At 26.1% G+C, this 22,892-nt stretch overlaps 1 protein-coding gene across 4 annotated transcripts in view; it reads right to left on the bottom strand.

Annotated features, from left to right (window-relative positions):
* The window catches only part of LOC145239866 (tubby-related protein 4-like), a 647,302-nt gene that overhangs the window by 90,570 nt on the left and 533,840 nt on the right, over positions 1-22,892 (bottom strand). For all 4 annotated transcript variants that reach the window (XM_080103438.1, XM_080103439.1, XM_080103435.1 and 1 more), the window contains 2 exons: positions 20,968-21,196; positions 7,477-7,673 (listed from right to left, as the gene is read on the bottom strand). In XM_080103438.1, the coding sequence (XP_079959564.1) occupies positions 7,477-7,673; positions 20,968-21,196 (426 nt within the window). The remainder of the gene's footprint in view (positions 1-7,476; positions 7,674-20,967; positions 21,197-22,892) is intronic.

Below are 22,892 nucleotides of genomic sequence, written 5' to 3'. Positions count from 1 at the left end.
TGCAGTAGAAAATATGAGATATTTCTATTTACTGAAAGAAGTAAAAATAAACTTACAACTGCAGTAGAAAATATGAGATATTTCTATTTACTGAAAGAAGTAAAAATAAAATTACAACTGCAGTAGAAAATATGAGATATTTCTATTTACTAAAAGAAGTAAAAATAAAATTACAACTGCAGTAGAAAATATGAGATATTTCTATTTACTGAAAGAAGTAAAAATAAAATTACAACTGCAGTAGAAAATATGAGATATTTCTATTTACTGAAAGAAGTAAAAATAAAATTACAACTGCAGTAGAAAATATGAGATATTTCTATTTACTAAAAGAAGTAAAAATAAAATTACAACTGCAGTAGAAAATATGAGATATTTCTATTTACTGAAAGAAGTAAAAATAAAATTACAACTGCAGTAGAAAATATGAGATATTTCTATTTACTGAAAGAAGTAAAAATAAAATTACAACTGCAAAACATGAAAAAATACTGTAAATGATAGATTTTTTCACGTTTTGCAGTTGTAAGTTTGTAAATTAAGAACAGCTTTAAAAATAGATTGAACAGATTAAGCTGAGATTGATTAACTGAAAATAAAAAAAGACAAATAGAGCAAAGAGGAACTAATTAAAAGAGTTATGGATTAAATTAACTGATTCATAATGTTTTCCGGTTTGATATAAATCAGGAACATGGGATAAGAAATCATTAATGAAACCCCAAAGCTGAACAACACATTATATGAGCAAATTTGGATCTTACAATAAATTAATTCATTCTGATAATACATTATATGTATCTGAATGGCAGTGTATGTTTGTGTGTGGAAGGTCATGTTTATCATTTATATCACATTAATATGGATGATACAACTAAGTGCAATAATGAATGAAAGTTAGATTTTTATTGACTATATATATATATACTAGACCACCCGTGACCCGTTGGGTCAGTACGTTATATTAGCTATGGAATTCATGTATGAGCGTGACACTTGTGGCATAAAGAAAATAGTTTTTTTTTACATAACAGAAGCATTTCTATGAAAGTATATTAAAATGAAAAAAGAATATAGATAGATTTCTATGAGTCGTTCTGTTTATTATAATTGTTATTTTTTTTAAATTACAGTTACTGAATTATAAGTGGTTGGTCATACTTATAGGTAAATATGCACTGAACAGGTATCATAATCCTTATTATAGTTAAATTCAAATTTTGATATATCATCTTTTAAATGAAATTGTTAGTTGAAAGTACAGAATAATAAAAAAAACACTCTCCACATGTTAATAATGGCTTTTTAAATAGAAAATGAAAATAAAATGTAACTTTTTTCATTTAATTTAAGCAAACATTCAGTACCCATTGTGTAAAGGAAAACACTATTTAATGTAATAGAAATGTGTGCATTTACCGATTCAGCTTTCCGTTTGGAAATGTAAGCAGACGACTTTAAAAAACATGGGAAGAAGAAAAAGAAATTTTTTTGTAATAACGCCCTCTAGTAAAAAGGTCTGCATTAGTTAAGGGGGATAACTCTATCCAGTTTTACATCGCTCCCTTTTTCTCTCTCTCACACATACACGTAACTATTTCTCGCGTACGTAACGAAAACAGAGGGAGTAGGAGTGTTGAAATCTATTAGAGGGAAAGTGAGAGGTGTTTTCTTTCCATAAATTGTATAGGGTAATATTTCATATTATTAATAGATTCATAGATAAATAGATTTTATAATATATATTATAATTATCTATGAATCTATGTATTATTTGTATATATAAATAACTATTTGATCAAATTAAATGAAATTGTTTGTATTAAAAGCGATATAAAAATTCCGGAATTGGAATAACGGATTGAAGACGTTGCTATTTACGCATGCGCAACCGGATGTTGAAAACCGGAAATCTGATTGCAAACATACAAGATCCATAGAGTTTTAGTATTATATATATATATATATATATATATATATATATATATATATATATATATCGCCTTCAACCATAGTCGAGGATGATGGAGTTTACATGCTCATGCCAGATAATCTCAGTGCTGCATGACTGCTTCCAGACTCTGGCTCTCAACACTGGCATTCACTGCAATGACATTTGCCGATGTGAGCATTTTACTTCTGAGTAGGTAGTAGGGTTCCACAGAAGTAGGGAAGGAATAACTTCATGTATTGCTCTAGAAAAATCGCCTGCAAACTGAACGCACCTTGCTATGACAATAGATAGTGCAAATGGAAGTTTGTCCTAGAATTATTGTTTGGTTGGATAGGTCTTCTATGAGAGATTTTGGCCTCTCATGAGATTGCGGTTATATGTACCATTTTGGCATATTTTCAACTTTTGGAAATTGTCCATTTTTCCAAACTGTAGAGGAGAATGACCTGTATTTATTTAAACATTTTATCTTTAATGTTTTTGTCCAGATGTAATGCCCATATTTTGCTGAAATAATTAGAAGCAAGCCAATGTCATCCACTTTCTGGTGTTGAAATCTTTCAATGAAGATGCGATAAAAGCACAAGCTGGTAAAAGTCTTTTTCAAAAAAGCAATTCTGAAAACACAAAAGGTTCTGGCAAAAGATATCCAGAGGTTAAAATAAGCAAAAGACAAGAATCTTAAAAAAGATTAAGTAAAAATAAATAAAACAAAAATAAATTAGTGAAAAGAAAAAGGAAAGAAAAAAAGCAAGAAGGCAAAAAGATAATAAAGATGGATGAAGAATAAATGATAAAAATAAAATTAAAAAGAAAAAATAAATATTAAAGATAAAAATAAAATAAAAAATATTAATAGAGATGAGAATTAAAATGAAAAATAAAAAAATGGGCAAGATGTAAGATGCATATAGATAGAATAGAGAAAAAGGCAGAGAAGGAAAGAGTCTTAAAGAGAGAAAGAGAGGATAGCGAAGGGTGGGTGTAGAAGGGATAAAAAAGGAACAAGACAGGAGGGAAGAGGAGGGTAAGATAAGTAAAAATTGTAATCACGGAAAAGCGTGTCAAAGAGATGTCAATTGTCAGTAAGTTAATATAGGGAGAATTTAGATAAAGGGGTGGGTTTTAGTTATAAGCCACTATGTCTCTATTACCATAATAATGAATATATATATATATATATATATATATATATATATATATATATATATATATATAAAATGATAGTTGTGTGGTTCCAACGAGAGGAGAGTGTGTATTTAAAAGAGTGTAGCTATCAACAATTGTAGGTTTTTCAGACTTTTGTCATTTTTTTAATATTTGTAAATATTTTTATAACGTGTTTCAATTCAGCTTTCTACAGATATTTTTATATAAATGTATTTTAGTCAAAAGTTTGTGGAATTTCTTTTTGGAAAACATTTTACCTCGGCCAGCATTAATTGTGTTTTCCAGAGAAATATCAATCTGAGATTTTGTGTCCCCAGTGAGGCAGGTCAAGGGTTCGATCGGTTAGAGTACAATCCATTTGGTGGCTGGGGAGGGGTTAAGTCTATTTGGTGAATATTTTTATGAGTTTTTCCTTTTTGATGTGTATATGTCAGTATGTGCGTGTGTGTTAGGACGAGGGTTGTGCATTGTGTGTGTGCGTGTATGCTTGTGTGTGGATTAAGATCTGTGATTTCTTATTTTCACATGTGTGTGTGTTTGTGCATGTAAGAGGGAAAGAGGGAGATAGAGGTAGGTCTATAAGTCAGTCCCCAATCTAAACATACATACACATATACATAAATATATGCATATAAACAAATAAAATGAAAAATAAATTATATATATATATATATATATATATATATGTATGTAAATACAAAAATAGGAGTATACATATATATATATATATATATACACACTCATATATACACATATATGCATAAGCACACACATGCACATATATATATACACACACAAACATACATATATACATTGATTAAAATTGCCTAAGTCTAGAGAGATTTTCTTTTATTGAATGTGGGCAGAGTAATGTATTTTGTTTCTAGTCATTTGCTTAGTTTGGAGAAACGCTATTATCTTGGATGTGGGCGTGCATGCCCATGAGTGTGTGCATGTACCTCATCATGCTTGTTTTGATTCATGTGTGGGAGTGCACATTTGCATAAGCATGTATACATGTAAGTGTATTTTGTGTTTTGGTTATTTATGGGTGTTATTATTGGGATTTGTTTAATTCAGGGGTGAATTTTGTTACAAAGCTTTTTTCTTGTGTTAGTAAGTAAAAGTAGTTGTAAGTTTGGAAAATGGGCATTATCCAAAATTTGCCTTTGCTGCCTGTGTGTATGTGCTGTGAGACATGCAGGTGTCTATTTTCTGCGATTTTAATGTTGGATTGATGCAAGGCTACTCTATTACTGAGGTTTTTACTTGTGTCTATGTAGGATTTCACGCATGCTGCACATTTTATTACATAGGACACATTTTTGGAGGTGCAGGTCTTTTTTTTAATTTTGACTGTTTGGTAGGGTTCATGAATATGTATGTTTCTCTCTAATATTATGTTGCAAACTCCATATCATTGTTTGTTGTATTTTGTGACTCCTTATGTTGTGTGTTGATTGAGTTTGGATAAAGTAAGAATGCGTTTTAAGTTTTTGGGTTAGTGTTTGGCTTTTATTATTTTTGTTGTTTTAAGGAAGTTGTTTAAGTTTGCTGTTTTAGTTAAGTAGGACGAGGTTTTTCATTGTCTCTGTGAAAACTTCTGGGTTTTTTGTGTTGTGTGTGGAGATGTATGTTAGGATTTGTTCTTTGTTTCATTTTTTGGGGGTTCTCAAATGTTCTGTTTCGTTAGTTGGATCCTTTTATCTATAAGTTGCAGTGGGTATTTTCTTCTTTTTAGATTCATTTGTAATTCCGTGAGTTGGATTGTTTGGAGGTTTTTGTCTGTGACTATGGTGTGATTCTATGTGCTAGGGTGTAGGGTATGGATTTTCTGCAGCTTTTGGAGTGATGGCTTTTAAAGTGTAGATATTGTTGGGTGTCTGTAAGTTTGCAGTAGATGTCTGTGATAATGCTATTGTTTTTAACTTTTATTAGTATGTCTAGGAAAGGTAATTCTGTAGAGCTTTGTTCTAGGGTTAATTTAATTTTAGGTTTTGAAGTATGGTGTGTAAGTCCTTGATATCCACCCAGGTGGGTTTCCAATTGCTCTACCTAGTATTTGAATGTAGTTGTTGTTGTCGAAATCGAAGGAATTATTATTTAGAATTATTGATGATGAATTGTTTCGTGAATCTTGGATGTAATGTCTGTGTGTGCTTGTTGATCCAGTATGATGTTGTTTCTTTTCCTAAGTTATGGGGTATGTTGCTATATAAACTGCTAATGTCAAATGTAACTAGTAGTGTCCTGTTTTCTACTGTATGTTGTAAGGTACTTAGGAAGTGAATGTCATCCCTTATGTAGCTCTTGATTTGATCAGTGAAGGGTTGTAATATGATGTCATTTAAGTTACTAAGTCTGCTTGTCGGACAGGTTAGTTCTACTACAATGGATCTAAATGTAAGGCCACTAGAGTTTGGGATGCTAATATATTCTGAGTTAGTCAGGGTTGTGATTTCCGTGATAGAAGCATTAATTGAATTTTTAAATAAAATATATATGTTTTAAAGCTAAATTACAACACAATATTATGAAAAATAAAAAAAATATTTATTTGTTTAAAATTAATATTTCGGAGATATATTCCATCCTCAGACTCCTTACTAACTGATTTTGTTTCTTCTTCAATTTAACATCATGGTGAGAAAAAAATGTATAAAATTCTGAGTATTGGAAGTCAAAAAAAAATACAAATAAATGATGAAAGTCTGTAAATTAAATAAAATATTTGAATAATTATGTACAAAGCAATTTTGGACCGAATATGATTTTCAAGTTGAAAAATGCATTTCATTATCCAATGAAAGTAAATCTGGAAAACAAAAAAATGTCAGATATTGTGTGGCACCAATAAAATGTCAGATATTGTGTGAAACCAATAAAATGTCAGATATTATGTGAAACCAATAAAATGTCAGATATTGTGTGAAACCAATAAAATGTCAGATATTATGTGAAACCAATAAAATGTCAGATATTGTGTGGCACCAATAAAATGTCAGATATTGTGTGAAACCAATAAAATGTCAGATATTATGTGAAACCAATAAAATGTCAGATATTGTGTGAAACCAATAAAATGTCAGATATTATGTGAAACCAATAAAATGTCAGATATTGTGTGAAACCAATAAAATGTCAGATATTATGTGAAACCAATAAAATGTCAGATATTGTGTGAAACCAATAAAATGTCAGATATTGTGTGAAACCAATAAAATCGATTTGAATAGCAAAAATTTTGTTTTGAAGAACACAAATGGAACATTTCTGTAATTAACTAGCAATTCAGAATAAAATATTGATTTTGTAGGATGAAAGTTATCTTGCTCTAACTTGATTTTATATATATTAGATGATTTAAAATGACTTGAATCTAACAAATATAGAAAAGGAAAATTTACTAAAATAGAGATCATGTTCTGAGAACAGTTGGTTTATGAAAAGAATTTTATATTTAAATTTATAAAACATTTCTTTTTTGGAGAGGGACACTAACAGAAATGAAACAGATGACTTTTGCTGCTTAATAATAAATCACAATATAGATTTATAAATCACAATATAGATTTATAAATCACAATATAGATTTATAAATCACCTGTAATCAAAAATAAAACAACAACTCTGAGAAATATTCACAACTTTAATAAAAAAAAAACTTTAAAAATTGCAGCAATTTAAAATGTATCCAAGAAAAAAAAATATAATAGCATCAACATTGCTGGATAGATGAAGAACATCACATGGTATATATGGAAGAGATCAATATAATCAAAGGAAAAAAAAGAAAATGTTATTTGGTATATTTGATCTTTGTATCGATATAAAATATTTGAGAGAAATTTTATGCTTTTTGGAAAAGAAAGAAACAATATATATTAGCCAATAATTGATGTATTTTCAAAATTAAAAGTGCATACCTAAAAGTAACTCTTGCTGGACATAGCTCACACACAGAAACTGTCCTGAGTCTTCAACACAAGCTCCAGGCAGAGGTAAAAACTGAAACATGATGTCTTAACAATATCCTATGATGACCAGTTTGATCCTGGCGATCAATCCGTCCTTTGTGTTGAATGCAGCTAGAATGTTAATATGTTGCTCAACTGTACCCCACACATGATAGTTGTGGGGGAGGGGTGCAGATGTTGAAATTGGTGAAATTATCGACAGTTATTTTTTAACTCTTAGTTTACAAATAGAAGAGATCTATTTACCATTTGATAATTATGCTTATTGATAAAAATAATTATATTTCAAAGCATTTTTTGAAGAAATTTAAACGAAGCTATTTGTGCATGATAAATATAAAGATTAGATCATGATGAGACGAAGATGAAACTTACTTCAGGAAGGTTGTCATTATACAGCAGCTCATCTAATGTCCGGAATGTTATGCTTCTTTCCACTTTTTCAGCACGAAAATGCTTTTGCCTTTTTCTGCGTTGCATTCTGGGCGACCCACATCCATCTGCAGATATATCTGTATCAGAATCTGAGTCAGAGCTCCCTTCTGTGCTGTGGATCTGACCAAAGTCATCCCCTGCAGTAAAAGAAAAAGAAAGTCACAATTAAACTGAGAAAAACATTTACTACTACTACTACTACTACTACTGATGATGATGATGATTTTTTCAATATTCATAATTACATTTAATTGTATACAAGCTACAGTCATATATTTATGACAAGTAAGCTACACAGAAACATTGCTGCTTTATTCCCAAAGAAAATTATCAGGCTAAAAAACAGTTATATCACATAATTCAGCATTTAATAGAAGTAGAAAAAAAGAGAAATAAAAAACAGAAGGGCACATTCCAAAATAATAGCCATAGTTTAATAGAATTTTTAGGAAAAGTAAGAGGAAAATAATCAGACTGACAAAAGATAACAGAACCAATAACACATATTGCCTCCGTTCTGTTTTAAGAGATAATGGATAACCTGTACAAGAGTAGTTGCACATGTAATTGTGAAGCAAGGGTATCGCAATCCCCAATCACACCTCTCCTAAATCAACATTGTGATTCCTGTGGTTGAGGGAAGTCCAAGATGATCGAAGACAATGCCAAGATAAGCAGAGAACATATACACCTGGTATTGCCAAATGGCCACCCATTTAGTATTGATAATGCTCAATGTTGCTTAACTTTGGTTATCTAGTGGTAATTAGTGTGTCAACGTGATTATATTGTATATATGAAACATGCATAACACAAAGAATAATAACATGAGACTAAAGATAGAAACTTTTAAGGTATCTGTAATTTCAATAATATGTACACTTTTCTTTGTAAATCTTTATTTTACAATAAAATAATAGCTATTTGTCATTTTAGGGATATTCTATAAGAATAAAAGTTTTAACAAAATAAACATTAAGAAATTTGAAAGCAAACGATAATAATAAATACCTTCCTCAAACGCTTTAATGAGATACGTTTTGCTTCTTTGGCGTTAAACTAGACACACTAGAGCAATGGAATTCTGAACTTTTAAGTTCTTAATACTTTTCATATTTAGTCATTAGAAGGAAAAACCGATGTTGACCATGCCACTATGTTATTTCTATATCTTTTCTTATTATTCTTTTATTATTGGATGATTATAATTTTCTTTTTCTATATCTTTTCTTATTATTCTTTTATTATTGGATGATTATAATTTTCTTTTTCTGTATCTTTTCTTATTATTCTTTTATTATTGGATGATTATAATTTTCTTTTTCTATATCTTTTCTTATTATTCTTTTATTATTGGATGATTATAATTTTCTTTTTCTATATCTTTTCTTATTATTCTTTTATTATTGGATGATTATAATTTTCTTTTTCTGTATCTTTTCTTATTATTCTTTTATTATTGGATGATTATAATTTTCTTTTTCTATATCTTTTCTTATTATTCTTTTATTATTGGATGATTATAATTTTCTTTTTCTATATCTTTTCTTATTATTCTTTTATTATTGGATGATTATAATTTTCTTTTTCTATATCTTTTCTTATTATTCTTTTATTATTGGATAATTATCATTTTCTTTTTCTATATCTTTTCTTATTATTCTTTTATTATTGGATGATTATAATTTTCTTTTTCTATATCTTTTCTTATTATTCTTTTATTATTGGATGATCATCATTTTCTTTTTCTATATCTTTTCTTATTATTCTTTTATTATTGGATGATTATAATTTTCTTTTTCTATATCTTTTCTTATTATTCTTTTATTATTGGATGATTATAATTTTCTTTTTCTATATCTTTTCTTATTATTCTTTTATTATTGGATAATTATAATTTTCTTTTTCTTTATCTTTTCTTATTATTCTTTTATTATTGGATAATTATAATTTTCTTTTTCTGTATCTTTTCTTATTATTCTTTTATTATTGGATGATTATCATTTTTTTTTCTATATCTTTTCTTATTATTCTTTTATTATTGGATGATTATAATGTTCTTTTTCTATATCTTTTCTTATTATTCTTTTATTATTGGATAATTATAATTTTCTTTTTCTGTATCTTTTCTTATTATTCTTTTATTATTGGATGATTATAATTTTCTTTTTCTATATCTTTTCTTATTATTCTTTTATTATTGGATAATTATCATTTTCTTTTTCTATATCTTTTCTTATTATTCTTTTATTATTGGATGATTATTATTTTCTTTTTCTATATCTTTTCTTATTATTCTTTTATTATTGGATAATTATAATTTTCTTTTTCTGTATCTTTTCTTATTATTCTTTTATTATTGGATGATTATCATTTTCTTTTTCTATATCTTTTCTTATTATTCTTTTATTATTGGATGATTATAATTTTCTTTTTCTATATCTTTTCTTATTATTCTTTTATTATTGGATGATTATAATTTTCTTTTTCTATATCTTTTCTTATTATTCTTTTATTATTGGATGATTATAATTTTCTTTTTCTATATCTTTTCTTATTATTCTTTTATTATTGGATGATTATCATTTTCTTTTTCTATATCTTTTCTTATTATTCTTTTATTATTGGATGATTATAATTTTCTTTTTCTATATCTTTTCTTATTATTCTTTTATTATTGGATGATTATCATTTTTTTTTCTATATCTTTTCTTATTATTCTTTTATTATTGGATAATTATAATTTTATTTTTCTGTATCTTTTCTTATTATTCTTTTATTATTGGATGATTATAATTTTCTTTTTCTATATCTTTTCTTATTATTCTTTTATTATTGGATGATTATAATTTTCTTTTTCTATATCTTTTCTTATTATTCTTTTATTATTGGATGATTATCCTTTTCTTTTTCTATATCTTTTCTTATTATTCTTTTATTATTGGATAATTATCATTTTCTTTTTCTATATCTTTTCTTATTATTCTTTTATTATTGGATGATTATAATTTTCTTTTTCTGTATCTTTTCTTATTATTCTTTTATTATTGGATGATTATCATTTTTTTTTCTATATCTTTTCTTATTATTCTTTTATTATTGGATAATTATAATTTTCTTTTTCCATATCTTTTCTTATTATTCTTTTATTATTGGATAATTATGATTTTCTTTTTCCATATCTTTTCTTATTATTCTTTTATTATTGGATGATTATAATTTTCTTTTTCTATATCTTTTCTTATTATTCTTTTATTATTGGATGATTATCATTTTCTTTTTCTATATCTTTTCTTATTATTCTTTTATTATTGGATAATTATCATTTTCTTTTTCTATATCTTTTCTTATTATTCTTTTATTATTGGATGATTATAATTTTCTTTTTCTATATCTTTTCTTATTATTCTTTTATTATTGGATGATTATAATTTTCTTTTTCTATATCTTTTCTTATTATTCTTTTATTATTGGATGATTATAATTTTCTTTTTCTATATCTTTTCTTATTATTCTTTTATTATTGGATAATTATCATTTTCTTTTTCCATATCTTTTCTTATTATTCTTTTCTTATTGGATAATTATCATTTTCTTTTTCTATATCTTTTCTTATTATTCTTTTATTATTGGATAATTATCATTTTCTTTTTCTATATCTTTTCTTATTATTCTTTTATTATTGGATGATTATAATTTTCTTTTTCTGTATCTTTTCTTATTATTCTTTTAGTATTGGATGATTATAATTTTCTTTTTCTATATCTTTTCTTATTATTCTTTTATTCTTTTTTTATTAGATGATTATAATTTTCTTTTTCTGTATCTTTTCTTATTATTCTTTTATTATTGGATGATTATCATTTTCTTTTTCTATATCTTTTCTTATTATTATTCTTTTATTATTGGATGAATATAATTTTCTTTTTCTGTATCTTTTCTTATTATTATTCTTTTATTATTGGATGCTTATAATTTTCTTTTTCTGTATCTTTTCTTATTATTATTCTTTTATTATTGGATGCTTATAATTTTTTTTTCTGTATCTTTTCTTATTATTATTCTTTTATTATTGGATGCTTATAATTTTCTTTTTCGGTATCTTTTCTTATTATTATTCTTTTATTATTGGATGCTTATAATTTCTTTTTCTGTATCTTTTCTTATTATTATTCTTTTATTATTGGATTATTATCATTTTCTTTTTCTATATCTTTTCTTTTTATTCTTTTATTCTTTTATTATTGGATTATTATAATTTTCTTTTTCTGTGTCTTTTCTTATTATTATTCTTTTATTATTGGATTATTATTATTTTCTTTTTCTGTATCTTTTCTTATTATTATTCTTTTATTATTGGATGATTATAATTTTCTTTTTCTGTATCTTTTCTTATTATTATTCTTTTATTATTGGATGATTATAATTTTCTTTTTCTATATCTTTTCTTATTATTATTCTTTTTTATTGGATGATTATCATTTTTTTTTCTATATCTTTTCTTATTATTATTCTTCTATTATTGGATCCTTATACTTTTCTTTTTCTATATCTGTTCTTATTAATCTTTTATTATTGGATGCTTATAATTTTCTTTTTCGGTATCTTTTCTTATTATTATTCTTTTATTATTGGATGCTTATAATTTTTTTTCTGTATCTTTTCTTATTATTATTCTTTTATTATTGGATTATTATAATTTTCTTTTTCGATATCTTTTCTCATTATTCTTTTATTCTTTTATTATTGGATGATTATAATTTTCTTTTTTTTGTATCTTTTCTTATTATTCTTTTATTATTGGATGATTATCATTTTCTTTTTCTGTATCTTTTCTTATTATTATTCTTTTATTATTGGATGATTATAATTTTCTTTTTTTTGTATCTTTTCTTAATATTATTCTTTTATTATTGGATGATTATAATTTTCTTTTTCTGCATCTTTTCTTATTATTATTCTTTTATCATTGGATGATTATAATTTTCTTTTTCTGTATCTTTTCTTATTATTATTCTTTTATTATTGGATGCTTATAATTTTCTTTTTCTGTATCTTTTCTTATTATTATTCTTTTATTATTGGATTATTATAATTTTCTTTTTTTTGTATCTTTTCTTAATATTATTCTTTTATTATTGGATGATTATAATTTTCTTTTTCTTTATCTTTTCTTCTTCTTATTCTTTTTTTATTGGATGATTATCATTTTCTTTTTCTATATCTTTTCTCATGATTATTCTTCTATTATTGGATCCTTATAATTTTCTTTTTCTATATCTGTTCTTATTATTCTTTTATTATTGGATGATTATAATTTTCTTTTTCTATATCTTTTCTCATGATTATTCTTCTATTATTGGATCTTTATAATTTTCTTTTCCTGTATCTTTTCTTATTATTATTCTTTTATTATTGGATGATTTTTTTTTTTCTATATCTTTTCTTATTATTATTCTTTTATTTTTGGATGATTATCATTTTCTTTTTGTATATATTATAATCATCCAACAATAAAAGAATAATAAGAAAAGATATGGAAAAAGAAAATTATTATTATTATTGGATCCTTATAATTTTCTTTTTCTATATCTTTTCTTATTATTCTTTTATTATTGGATGATTATAATTTTCCTTTCTATATCTTTTCTTATTATTCTTTTATTATTGGATGATTATAATTTTCTTTTTCTATATCTTTTCTTATTTTTATTCTTTTATTATTGGGTGATTATCATTTTCTTTTTCTGTATCTTTTCTTATTACTATTCTTCTATTATTGGATCCTTATAATTATTGGATGATTATCATTTTCTTTTTCCATATCTTTTCTTATTATTCTTTTATTATTGGATGATTATCATTTTCTTTTTCTATATCTTTTCTTATTATTCTTTTATTATTGGATGAGTATATTTTTCTTTTTCTATATCTTTTCTTATTTTTTTTCTTTTATTATTGGATGATTATAATTTTTCTTTTTCTATATCTTTTCTCATTATTATTCTTCTATTATTGGATGTTTATAATTTTCTTTTTCTGTATCTTTTCTTCTTATTATTCTTTTATTATTGGATGCTTATAATTTTCTTTTTCTGTATCTTTTCTTAATATTATTCTTTTATTATTGGATGATTATAATTTTCTTTTTCTGTATCTTTTCTTATTATTCAAATATTATTGGATTATTATAATTTTCTTTTTCTGTTTCTTTTCTTAATATTATTCTTTTATTATTGGATGATTATCATTTTCTTTTTCTGTATCTTTGCTTATTATTCTTTTATTATTGGATGCTTATAATTTTCTTTTTCTGTATCTTTTCTTATTATTATTCTTTTATTATTGGATTATTATAATTTTCTTTTTCTGTATCTTTTCTTATTATTATTCTTTTATTATTGGATGATTATAATTTTCTTTTTCTGTATCTTTTCTTATTATTATTCTTTTATTATTGGATTATTATAATTTTCTTTTTCTGTATCTTTTCTTATTATTATTCTTTTATTATTGGATGATTATAATTTTCTTTTTCTTTATCTTTTCTTCTTATTATTCTTTTTCTATTGGATGATTATCATTTTCTTTTTCTATATCTTTTCTCATTATTATTCTTCTATTATTGGATCCTTATAATTTTCTTTTTCTATATCTGCTCTTATTAATCTTTTATTATTGGATGCTTATAATTTTCTTTTTCTATTTCTTTTCTTATTATTATTCTTTTATTATTGGATGATTATAATTTTCTTTTTCTATTTCTTTTCTTATTATTATTCTTTTATTATTGGATGATTATCATTTTCTTTATATTATTTATTTATTTATTTATTTTCTTTATATATTTTCTATATATTATAATCATCCAATAATAAAAGAATAATAAGAAAAGATATGGAAAAAGAAAATTATTATTATTATTGGATCCTAATAATTTTCTTTTTCTATATCTTTTCTTATTATTCTTTTAGTATTGGATGATTATAATTTTCCTTTCTATATCTTTTCTTATTATTCTTTTATTATTGGATGATTATAATTTTCTTTTTCTATATCTTTTCTTATTTTTATTCTTTTATTATTGGATGATTATTATTTTCTTTTTCTGTATCTTTTCTTATTATTATTCTTCTATTATTGGATCCTTATAATTATTGGATGATTATCATTTTCTTTTTCCATATCTTTTCTTATTATTCTTTTATTATTGGATGATTATCATTTTCTGTTTCTATATCTTTTCTTATTATTCTTTTATTATTAGATGATTATAATTTTCTTTTTCTATATCTTTTCTTATTATTATTCTTTTATTATTGGATGATTATAATTTTTCTTTTTCTGTATCTTTTCTTATTATTATTCTTCTATTATTGGATGTTTATAATTTTCTTTTTCTGTATCTTTTCTTATTATTATTCTCTTATTATTGGATGATTATCATTTACTTTTTCTTTATCTTTTCTTATTATTATTCTTCTATTATTGGATGATTATAATTTTTTTTTCTATATCTTTTCTTATTATTATTCTTTTATTATTGGATGATTATAATTTTCTTTTTCTGTATCTTTTATTATTATTCTTTTATTATTGGATGATTATAATTTTCTTTTTCTGTATCTTTTCTTATTATTATTCTTCTATTATTGGATGATTATAATTTTCTTTTTCTGTATCTTTTCTTATTATTATTCTTTTATTTTTGGATGATTATAATTTTCTTTTTCTTTATCTTTTCTTATTATTATTCTTCTATTATTGGATGATTATAATTTTTTTTTCTATATCTTTTCTTATTATTATTCTTCTATTATTGGATGATTATAATTTTCTTTTTCTGTATCTTTTATTATTATTCTTTTATTATTGGATGATTATAATTTTCTTTTTCTGTATCTTTTCTTATTATTATTCTTTTATTATTGGATGATTATAATTTTTTTTTCTGTATCTTTTCTTATTATTCTTTTATTATTGGAGGATTATAATTTTTTTTTTCTATATCTTTTCTTATTATTCTTTTATTATTGGATGATTATAATTTTCTTTTTCTATATCTTTTCTTATTATTCTTCTATTATTGGATAATTATAATTTTCTTTTTCTGTATCTTTTATTATTATTCTTTTATTATTGGATGATTATAATTTTCTTTTTCTGTATCTTTTCTTATTATTATTCTTTTATTATTGGATGATTATAATTTTTTTTTCTGTATCTTTTCTTATTATTCTTTTATTATTGGAGGATTATAATTTTTTTTTTCTATATCTTTTCTTATTATTATTCTTTTATTATTGGATGATTATAATTTTCTTTTTCTGTATCTTTTCTTATTATTCTTCTATTACTGGATGATTATAATTTTCTTTTTCTATATCTTTTCTTATTATTATTCTTCTATTATTGGATGATTATAATTTTTTTTGCTATATCTTTTCTTATTATTATTCTTTTATTACTGGATGATTATAATTTTCTTTTTCTATATCTTTTCTTATTATTATTCTTCTATTATTGGATGATTATAATTTTCTTTTTCTATATCTTTTCTTCTTATTATTCTTTTATTATTGGATGATTATAATTTTCTTTTTCTATATGTTTTCTTATTATTATTATTCTATTATTGGATGATTATAATTTTCTTTTTCTATATCTTTTCTTTTTATTATTCTTTTATTATTGGATGATTATAATTTTCTTTTTCTATATCTTTTCTTATTATTATTCTTCTATTATTGGATGATTATAATTTTCTTTTTCTATATCTTTTCTTATTATTATTCTTCTATTATTGGATGATTTTTTTTTTTCTATATCTTTTCTTATTATTATTCTTTTATTATTGGATGATTATATTTTTCTTTTTCTGTATCTTTTTTTCTTATTATTCTTTTATTATTGGATGATGGTCATTTTCTTTTTCTAATTCTTTCCTTTTATTATTCTTTTATTATTGGATGATTATATTTTTCTTTTTCTGTATCTTTTTTTCTTATTATTCTTTTATTATTGGATGATTATATTTTTCTTTTTCTGTATCTTTTCTTCTTATTATTCTTTTATTATTGGATGATTATATTTTTCTTTTTCTGTATCTTTTCTTCTTATTATTCTTTTATTATTGGATGATTATATTTTTCTTTTTCTGTATCTTTTCTTCTTATTATTCTTTTATTATTGGATGATTATATTTTTCTTTTTCTGTATCTTTTCTTCTTATTATTCTTTTATTATTGGATGATTATAATTTTCTTTTTCTATATCTTTTCTTCTTATTATTCTTTTATTATTGGATGATTATAATTTTCTTTTTCTATATCTTTTCTTATTATTATTCTTCTATTATTGGATGATTATAATTTTCTTTTTCTATATCTTTTCTTATTATTATTCTTTTATTATTGGATTATTATAATTTTCTTTTTCTGTATCTTTTCCTCTTATTATTCTTTTATTATTGGATGATGGTTATTTTCTTTTTCTATATCTTTTCTCATTATTATTATTTTATTATTGGATGATTATAATTTTCTTTTTCTGTATCTTTTCTAACCCGTTTTAACTTTTTCTCCTTCAAAATTAAAATCTGCTTTCTGCATTTGCTCAAAATTTATCTTGGAAAAACGGACGATCAGATCACATGCTATCAATGCATGACTGCTTATGAAAACATCATCGATGCATGTTCCTTCAACACGTATTGATGATGATGCTGTAGATGCTAATTTTAAGACTACTTCATACAATAGGGGGAAGTAAGTTCGGATGAAACTTTGGCTCATTCTTAGGTTGTCATTACTGACTTATTTTCATATTATTTAATGTGAACGGTTATTAAAGAATGTTTGGCATACAGAACAAATTTTATTTGTATCGTTTGAATAAAGAAAAAAACACATGTGAGTTTTTAATTTTTCTTCAAACTGAAATATGACACTGAATCATTTACTTATCGTAAATTCAAATATTCAATGTAATAATCTCCAATAACAAATCTCTTGTTTTACAAAAGTTAATGCGTGTACGGTGATAACTGAGAAAACAGCGTAGTGATCGTTAGAATTTGATTATTTAAGGAGATGGCTCAACAAGAAATTGTTTACATTGGACTTGAAAACGACCATGTTGTTGATGTTTCTGAACTTTTGAGATGAGGATTGGTTATTTGTATTATTATTGTCTGCAAGGACCTGTGGCACAGTCGGAAAAATAAATTGTAAAAGTGATATTCTCCTGAAGGTTGAAGGTTCAATCCTCAGTGTGGGCGACCGAAATATACATTTGCAAATAATTGAGGACCTCTATCCAGTCATGGCTGACGGAATAAGAGCACACTACCCCCGTGAAGTAAATAAAGGGTTCCGCTCGAAATTCCATCCAAATTCCTGAGTTCGACAGAAACATTCCCGAGTTCGACAAGATACACCTGAAGAAGGTCGGAGGTTATATCAACCAAAACGTAAAAATCACACTCAAGATGAGAACAGTAGTCCGATGAATAATAATACAAATGACCATGTTGTTGTTAGTTGGAAAGCAGACCAACAGGCAGGCAGTTCTAGGAAAGAAGCTTTGTTCATGGAACTTGTGTTTAGATTAATCACAGTGGGGGGAATTGTTGATAGTGGTTGTAGATAGACTAGTGTTTATTGTGAAAATTTTGCACGGGAATGACTACAGATTGAAGTTCAGACGAGCACCTGGCGTGAAAATAATGATAGAGCAGAGACAGCCTCGCAGTGTCTCTTCTGTGGGAAAGAGGTTGTAAGGAGGAGAAAAGGGTGTCACCTACTAGGTTTTGAAGCTAGTTTTGAACTCTGTCATGGCAGGATTGGTTCTGAGCAGCACCTCCCAGATGTGGCAACTCTATTTTAGGATGTATTTGTCTATTGTATAGTAAAAGATTGCATCGGGGTGAGCAACCATTTTTCCAGTGACCCTGTATCTAAAAAGCAAGGTGTTGAGAAGCAGTTTTAGGCATCGCTTGAACAGCTTTGGAAGAATGATGCTAGTTCTAGCTGCAGCCTTTTGAGTACTATGATTGGAATATTGTCAGGATCAGTTGCTTTGCTGACATCAAGATTCTTGATGAGTGTGACAACATTATAGACAGATTTGTAGATGCGGCTCAGATTACTTTTGGTCTTGTGAGAAAATTCTAGAGGTAGGTGGCCCTGAGTGCATAGGGTTGAGTTTGATACAAAATTCTTGGTAAAACATTTAGCTTTGTAGATGCTGACAAAATCATCTCAGGCCTGTTGATGATGGTCAGGATAGAGGACTCGCATCTGTTCAGGACCTTGTTTGTTATCCGTCCAAACTCATGGGAATCAAGCCTTTGTTATTCTACTTTGGACTTGATGGACTGAGAATATGCCTCTTCTGTATTTTCTATAATTGTTTTACAGTGATTGTTGGCAGTTCTAAAGGCGACTTTAGTTTCATATAACATTTAAAACAATTGATGTATTGATTTCTGTGAGTAATAGCAACAACATATTCATGGGTATACCATAGCTGGCTATTCAATTTCTGTGGACATTTCTTGCAGGGTGTATAGCTGTCTATGCTGACGTTTAATCAGTTAGATCAGATACTGTAACAGATGCAGTCTTTTTAAACATAAAGTGTAGGGGTAGTTCCAATATGAACATTCAAAAACTGTCCCAGTCATTGATTGAGTATCAATATACGGTTCGAGGGAAGGGATATTTGGGATTTTTTTATATTTTTAATTTTACTGAGACAACCAAGCAATCAGAGGATCCTAGCACAGTGCAGAGTATGTTGTTGGAAAAAGATTTAGAAGACTTGTAAATTGTCCGTCAGCATCGAGCACCCAAGTGGGTTCGTTAACAATCTGTGTTAGGTCATAACCAAGGGAGATCATATCTTGATAGAATAGATGTTGGCTTAACACAAACATACTAATTTGTTGACAATAACAAATGAATCCAACGTTGAGTCAATAGAAATCCCAGTTTTATTTTCTCATTTTGTTTATTGAATAAATCTTATGCTATAACTCTTACATTTAGAATGATATGTCCATTTTAAAGAGAACAGATTAGGATGAAAACTGGGGATGTTTTATATGAAAGGGGGAGTGGGCAGAGGAGTTGGAAGAGTAAATGACTTGACAAATCTGATTACAACCTATCCACCTCAGGTGGTTCAATCATTGTTAAGAATCTCTTTCAAGAGGAAGAGAAAGAAAACAAAAGAGATGAGAACAAGCTTCTAATTACACAAAAGCAGACAACAGTCTTATGTATTGAACATTAATTGTTATAAGTTAATTAGCTGCTTTGTGTTTATTGATCCAAAAGCATAGCTGATTTGTAACGATGATTTTTGAAGGTTGCAATTAAAAACACAAAAGATTGTGGATCTGTTGGATATCCAACTGAGCTTTTCAATTTCATTAAATGATGAACAAAATACCCAGTTGTATCTAAAAAGCAATTATATGTTTATATTAAACATATTTACACTGTCTTCAAATAGATTTAATAATATTATTTAAAAGCTTGAATATCATAGCAATAGACAAAATGAAATTTTTAGTTTAGAAACGAGTCCTTATTTCAATCATAAATAATTGTCATATAGAATTAAGCAAATTTGCAATTTTTCTCTTCAAACTGACAGAATGTTAAACCAAAATTGTGTTAGTAATGCTAGCCTATTTTTCCATGAAATTCTAAATTTAGTAAAACAATCAGAATAAAATTTTTCCATTTGAAAATATTAATACTTTCAAGTAAAAAATTATTTAATCTAAATACCACTGTTAAAACAGGGTTCAATTCATATTTGAGTGAGATAAAATAAACAGAATGATATATTGATACAAAAACTCTGATTACAACTTTAGATTTTTAAACAATGCATATGACTAATATCACATTATTTCTTACTAATATAATAACACTACTATTATAATGATACTACTATTATAATATTACAGTTTATAATATTACTACTATAATAATATTACTACTATAATAATATTACTATTATAATAATATTACTATTATAATAATTGAATATTTGTTGTTACTATAATATTATAAATGAAACTAAATAAATAAAACAATTTCATTCAAATTGAGCCATTTATTACAAAAATAGTTTTTATTCAGTGATAAATGGATGATATTTTGGCAAAAAAACTGATCACTGTTTAAGTATTTTTCTTGCTTACTGGCATTTACTAGAGTGAGGTTTCATTTAGATATCACATATTATTGTCATTTAAAGACAATGAGTATTGAAAAAAAAACTGGAATCTTAAAAGCAAAAAACGAAACTATGCAATTATTTACATGAGTTAATTAGTCAGCAAAAAATTTTTTTATATAAAATAAAGAACGTTTTTCTTTTTACTTACTTTGGAATGTTTTTCTTTTTACTTACTTTGGAATGTTTTTATTTTCGGGTCAAAGATGACAAAATCCGGACGTAGCTTGCTGGTGCGTTTCCCTTTGAGCAATGGAACCAGACCTCCAAGATATTCAAGGTACAGAGTGTAATGACCACCAGATGTTTCTTCTCCATGACGAAGCATTGTGCAGTAGAGACGTTCATTACCAGGAGGTGGTATACTAACAAATTCTCGCAATTTAAAAGGATCGGGTATATAACTCTGTCAAAAAAAACAAAGAAAAAAATAATCATGATGATTGCAATAAATAATAAACATGCAAGTAATCCAAACTTTAATATATTCAAACATGTTGATTTGAAATAATTTTTTTTTTTTTCTGATTAGTAAATTGATTAAACTCTGAATAAAACTCAAAACGATTTGCTCCTTGAGGATTGTGTGACTCATGCACACAGTCCACTGGGAAATGTAGACAACTTAGTGGTATCAGTGGACATCACACTTAAATCCCAACCCCAAAGCGAGAAGCCATTGCTCAAAATAAGAAGATACTATAAAAGGGTTGATTGGGAAGCCACCAGAAAACACATGAGATGCCCCATATCTTCTCTCTTCCTGCTGAACAGTGTACCAATGAGACAACCGAATGGTACAAAGTGGGCATTAAAGAATATTTCCCACACAGAAGCAACCCCCCTTCATGTCCATGCTTCATTACAGATTGTATAACTGCCATTGCACAAAGACAGCATGCATTCTGCCGGTTTATGCATCATAAGTCCAATAGAAATAGGCAAAAATTTATAGATGCTAGAAATCATTGTAAGAGACAAATAGCTACAGTCAAAAGAAGGCTGAAACACCCAGAGAACATATAGAATCACAGAAGACAGGAACTTGTGATTTCTGGAAAAGCTATAACAGTGTAGTGAATAAAGGACAATCAATAATTGCTCCACTATCCAACAACCAGAAAGTCGTTTGCACAGCAATCAAAAAGGTGAGACTGTCTGCCCGGTGATTTGCCTTCAACTCCACCCCTTCTCATGTCCACGATATCATAAAAACCTTCAGAGATCTTAATTAATCAAGCACTAGTCTATCACCTCGCAAAAGCTAATCTCTCTGATAAACAGTATGGATTTGGGCAATGTCGTTCTACTGGAGATATTTTAACAGTCATCTCTGAACGCATATACCATGCACTGGATAAGGCAAGTGAAGCCAGGGTTGTAGCCTTTGATATATCCAAGGCCTTTGACAAAGTCTAGCATGAAGGGCTGCTAGTGAAAATTAAATTGTACAATATAACTGGACGTATACTAAATATAATTAGATCCTTCTTAGACAATAGGACCATCCAAGGTGTCATTGATGGACGTACATTCAAACAGCACAACATTAATGCAGGAGTGCCTCAGGGATCAATACTTAGATTACTATTATTCCTTATATTCATTAAAGATCTCCCTGATAATATTGTGTCTGGTGTGGGTATATTTGTTGATGATACAGCACTCTATAAGATGCACGAGGTAAGAATGAATGAACACAAATCTAAGACAATGGCAGAATCGTTAGAAAATAACCTCCAGACTGTAAATGGATGGTAACATTTAATGCTAGTAAGACTAAACTGCTTTCCTTTAACAATTACAAGAAGCCTCTTCTACCACTAATATCTATGACAACACCCTACCTGAGAATTCTTCCTTCAAATTCTTTGGCCCAACATTCACAGGCTATATAAACTGGAATAAATACATTAAGGACATTGCAAAGGCTGCTGCAAAGAAGGTGGGTTCTCTTTATCATGCTAGGAAACTAGTCACACCTGAGAGTATCCTGTACCTCTACAAGGCCACCATTCACCCATGCATGGAGTATTGTTGCCACATCTGGATTGATACATCTACCACTATTCTCTCTTTTTAGGATAAGGCCCAAAAAAGAG

This window comes from Euprymna scolopes, chromosome 19 (assembly GCF_053919585.1).
Source record: "Euprymna scolopes isolate OS-2025 chromosome 19, ASM5391958v1, whole genome shotgun sequence".
Taxonomy (NCBI): domain Eukaryota; kingdom Metazoa; phylum Mollusca; class Cephalopoda; order Sepiida; family Sepiolidae; genus Euprymna; species Euprymna scolopes.
Note: the sequence above shows the minus strand (reverse complement) of the source record. Positions and strands in the feature narration are given on the sequence as shown.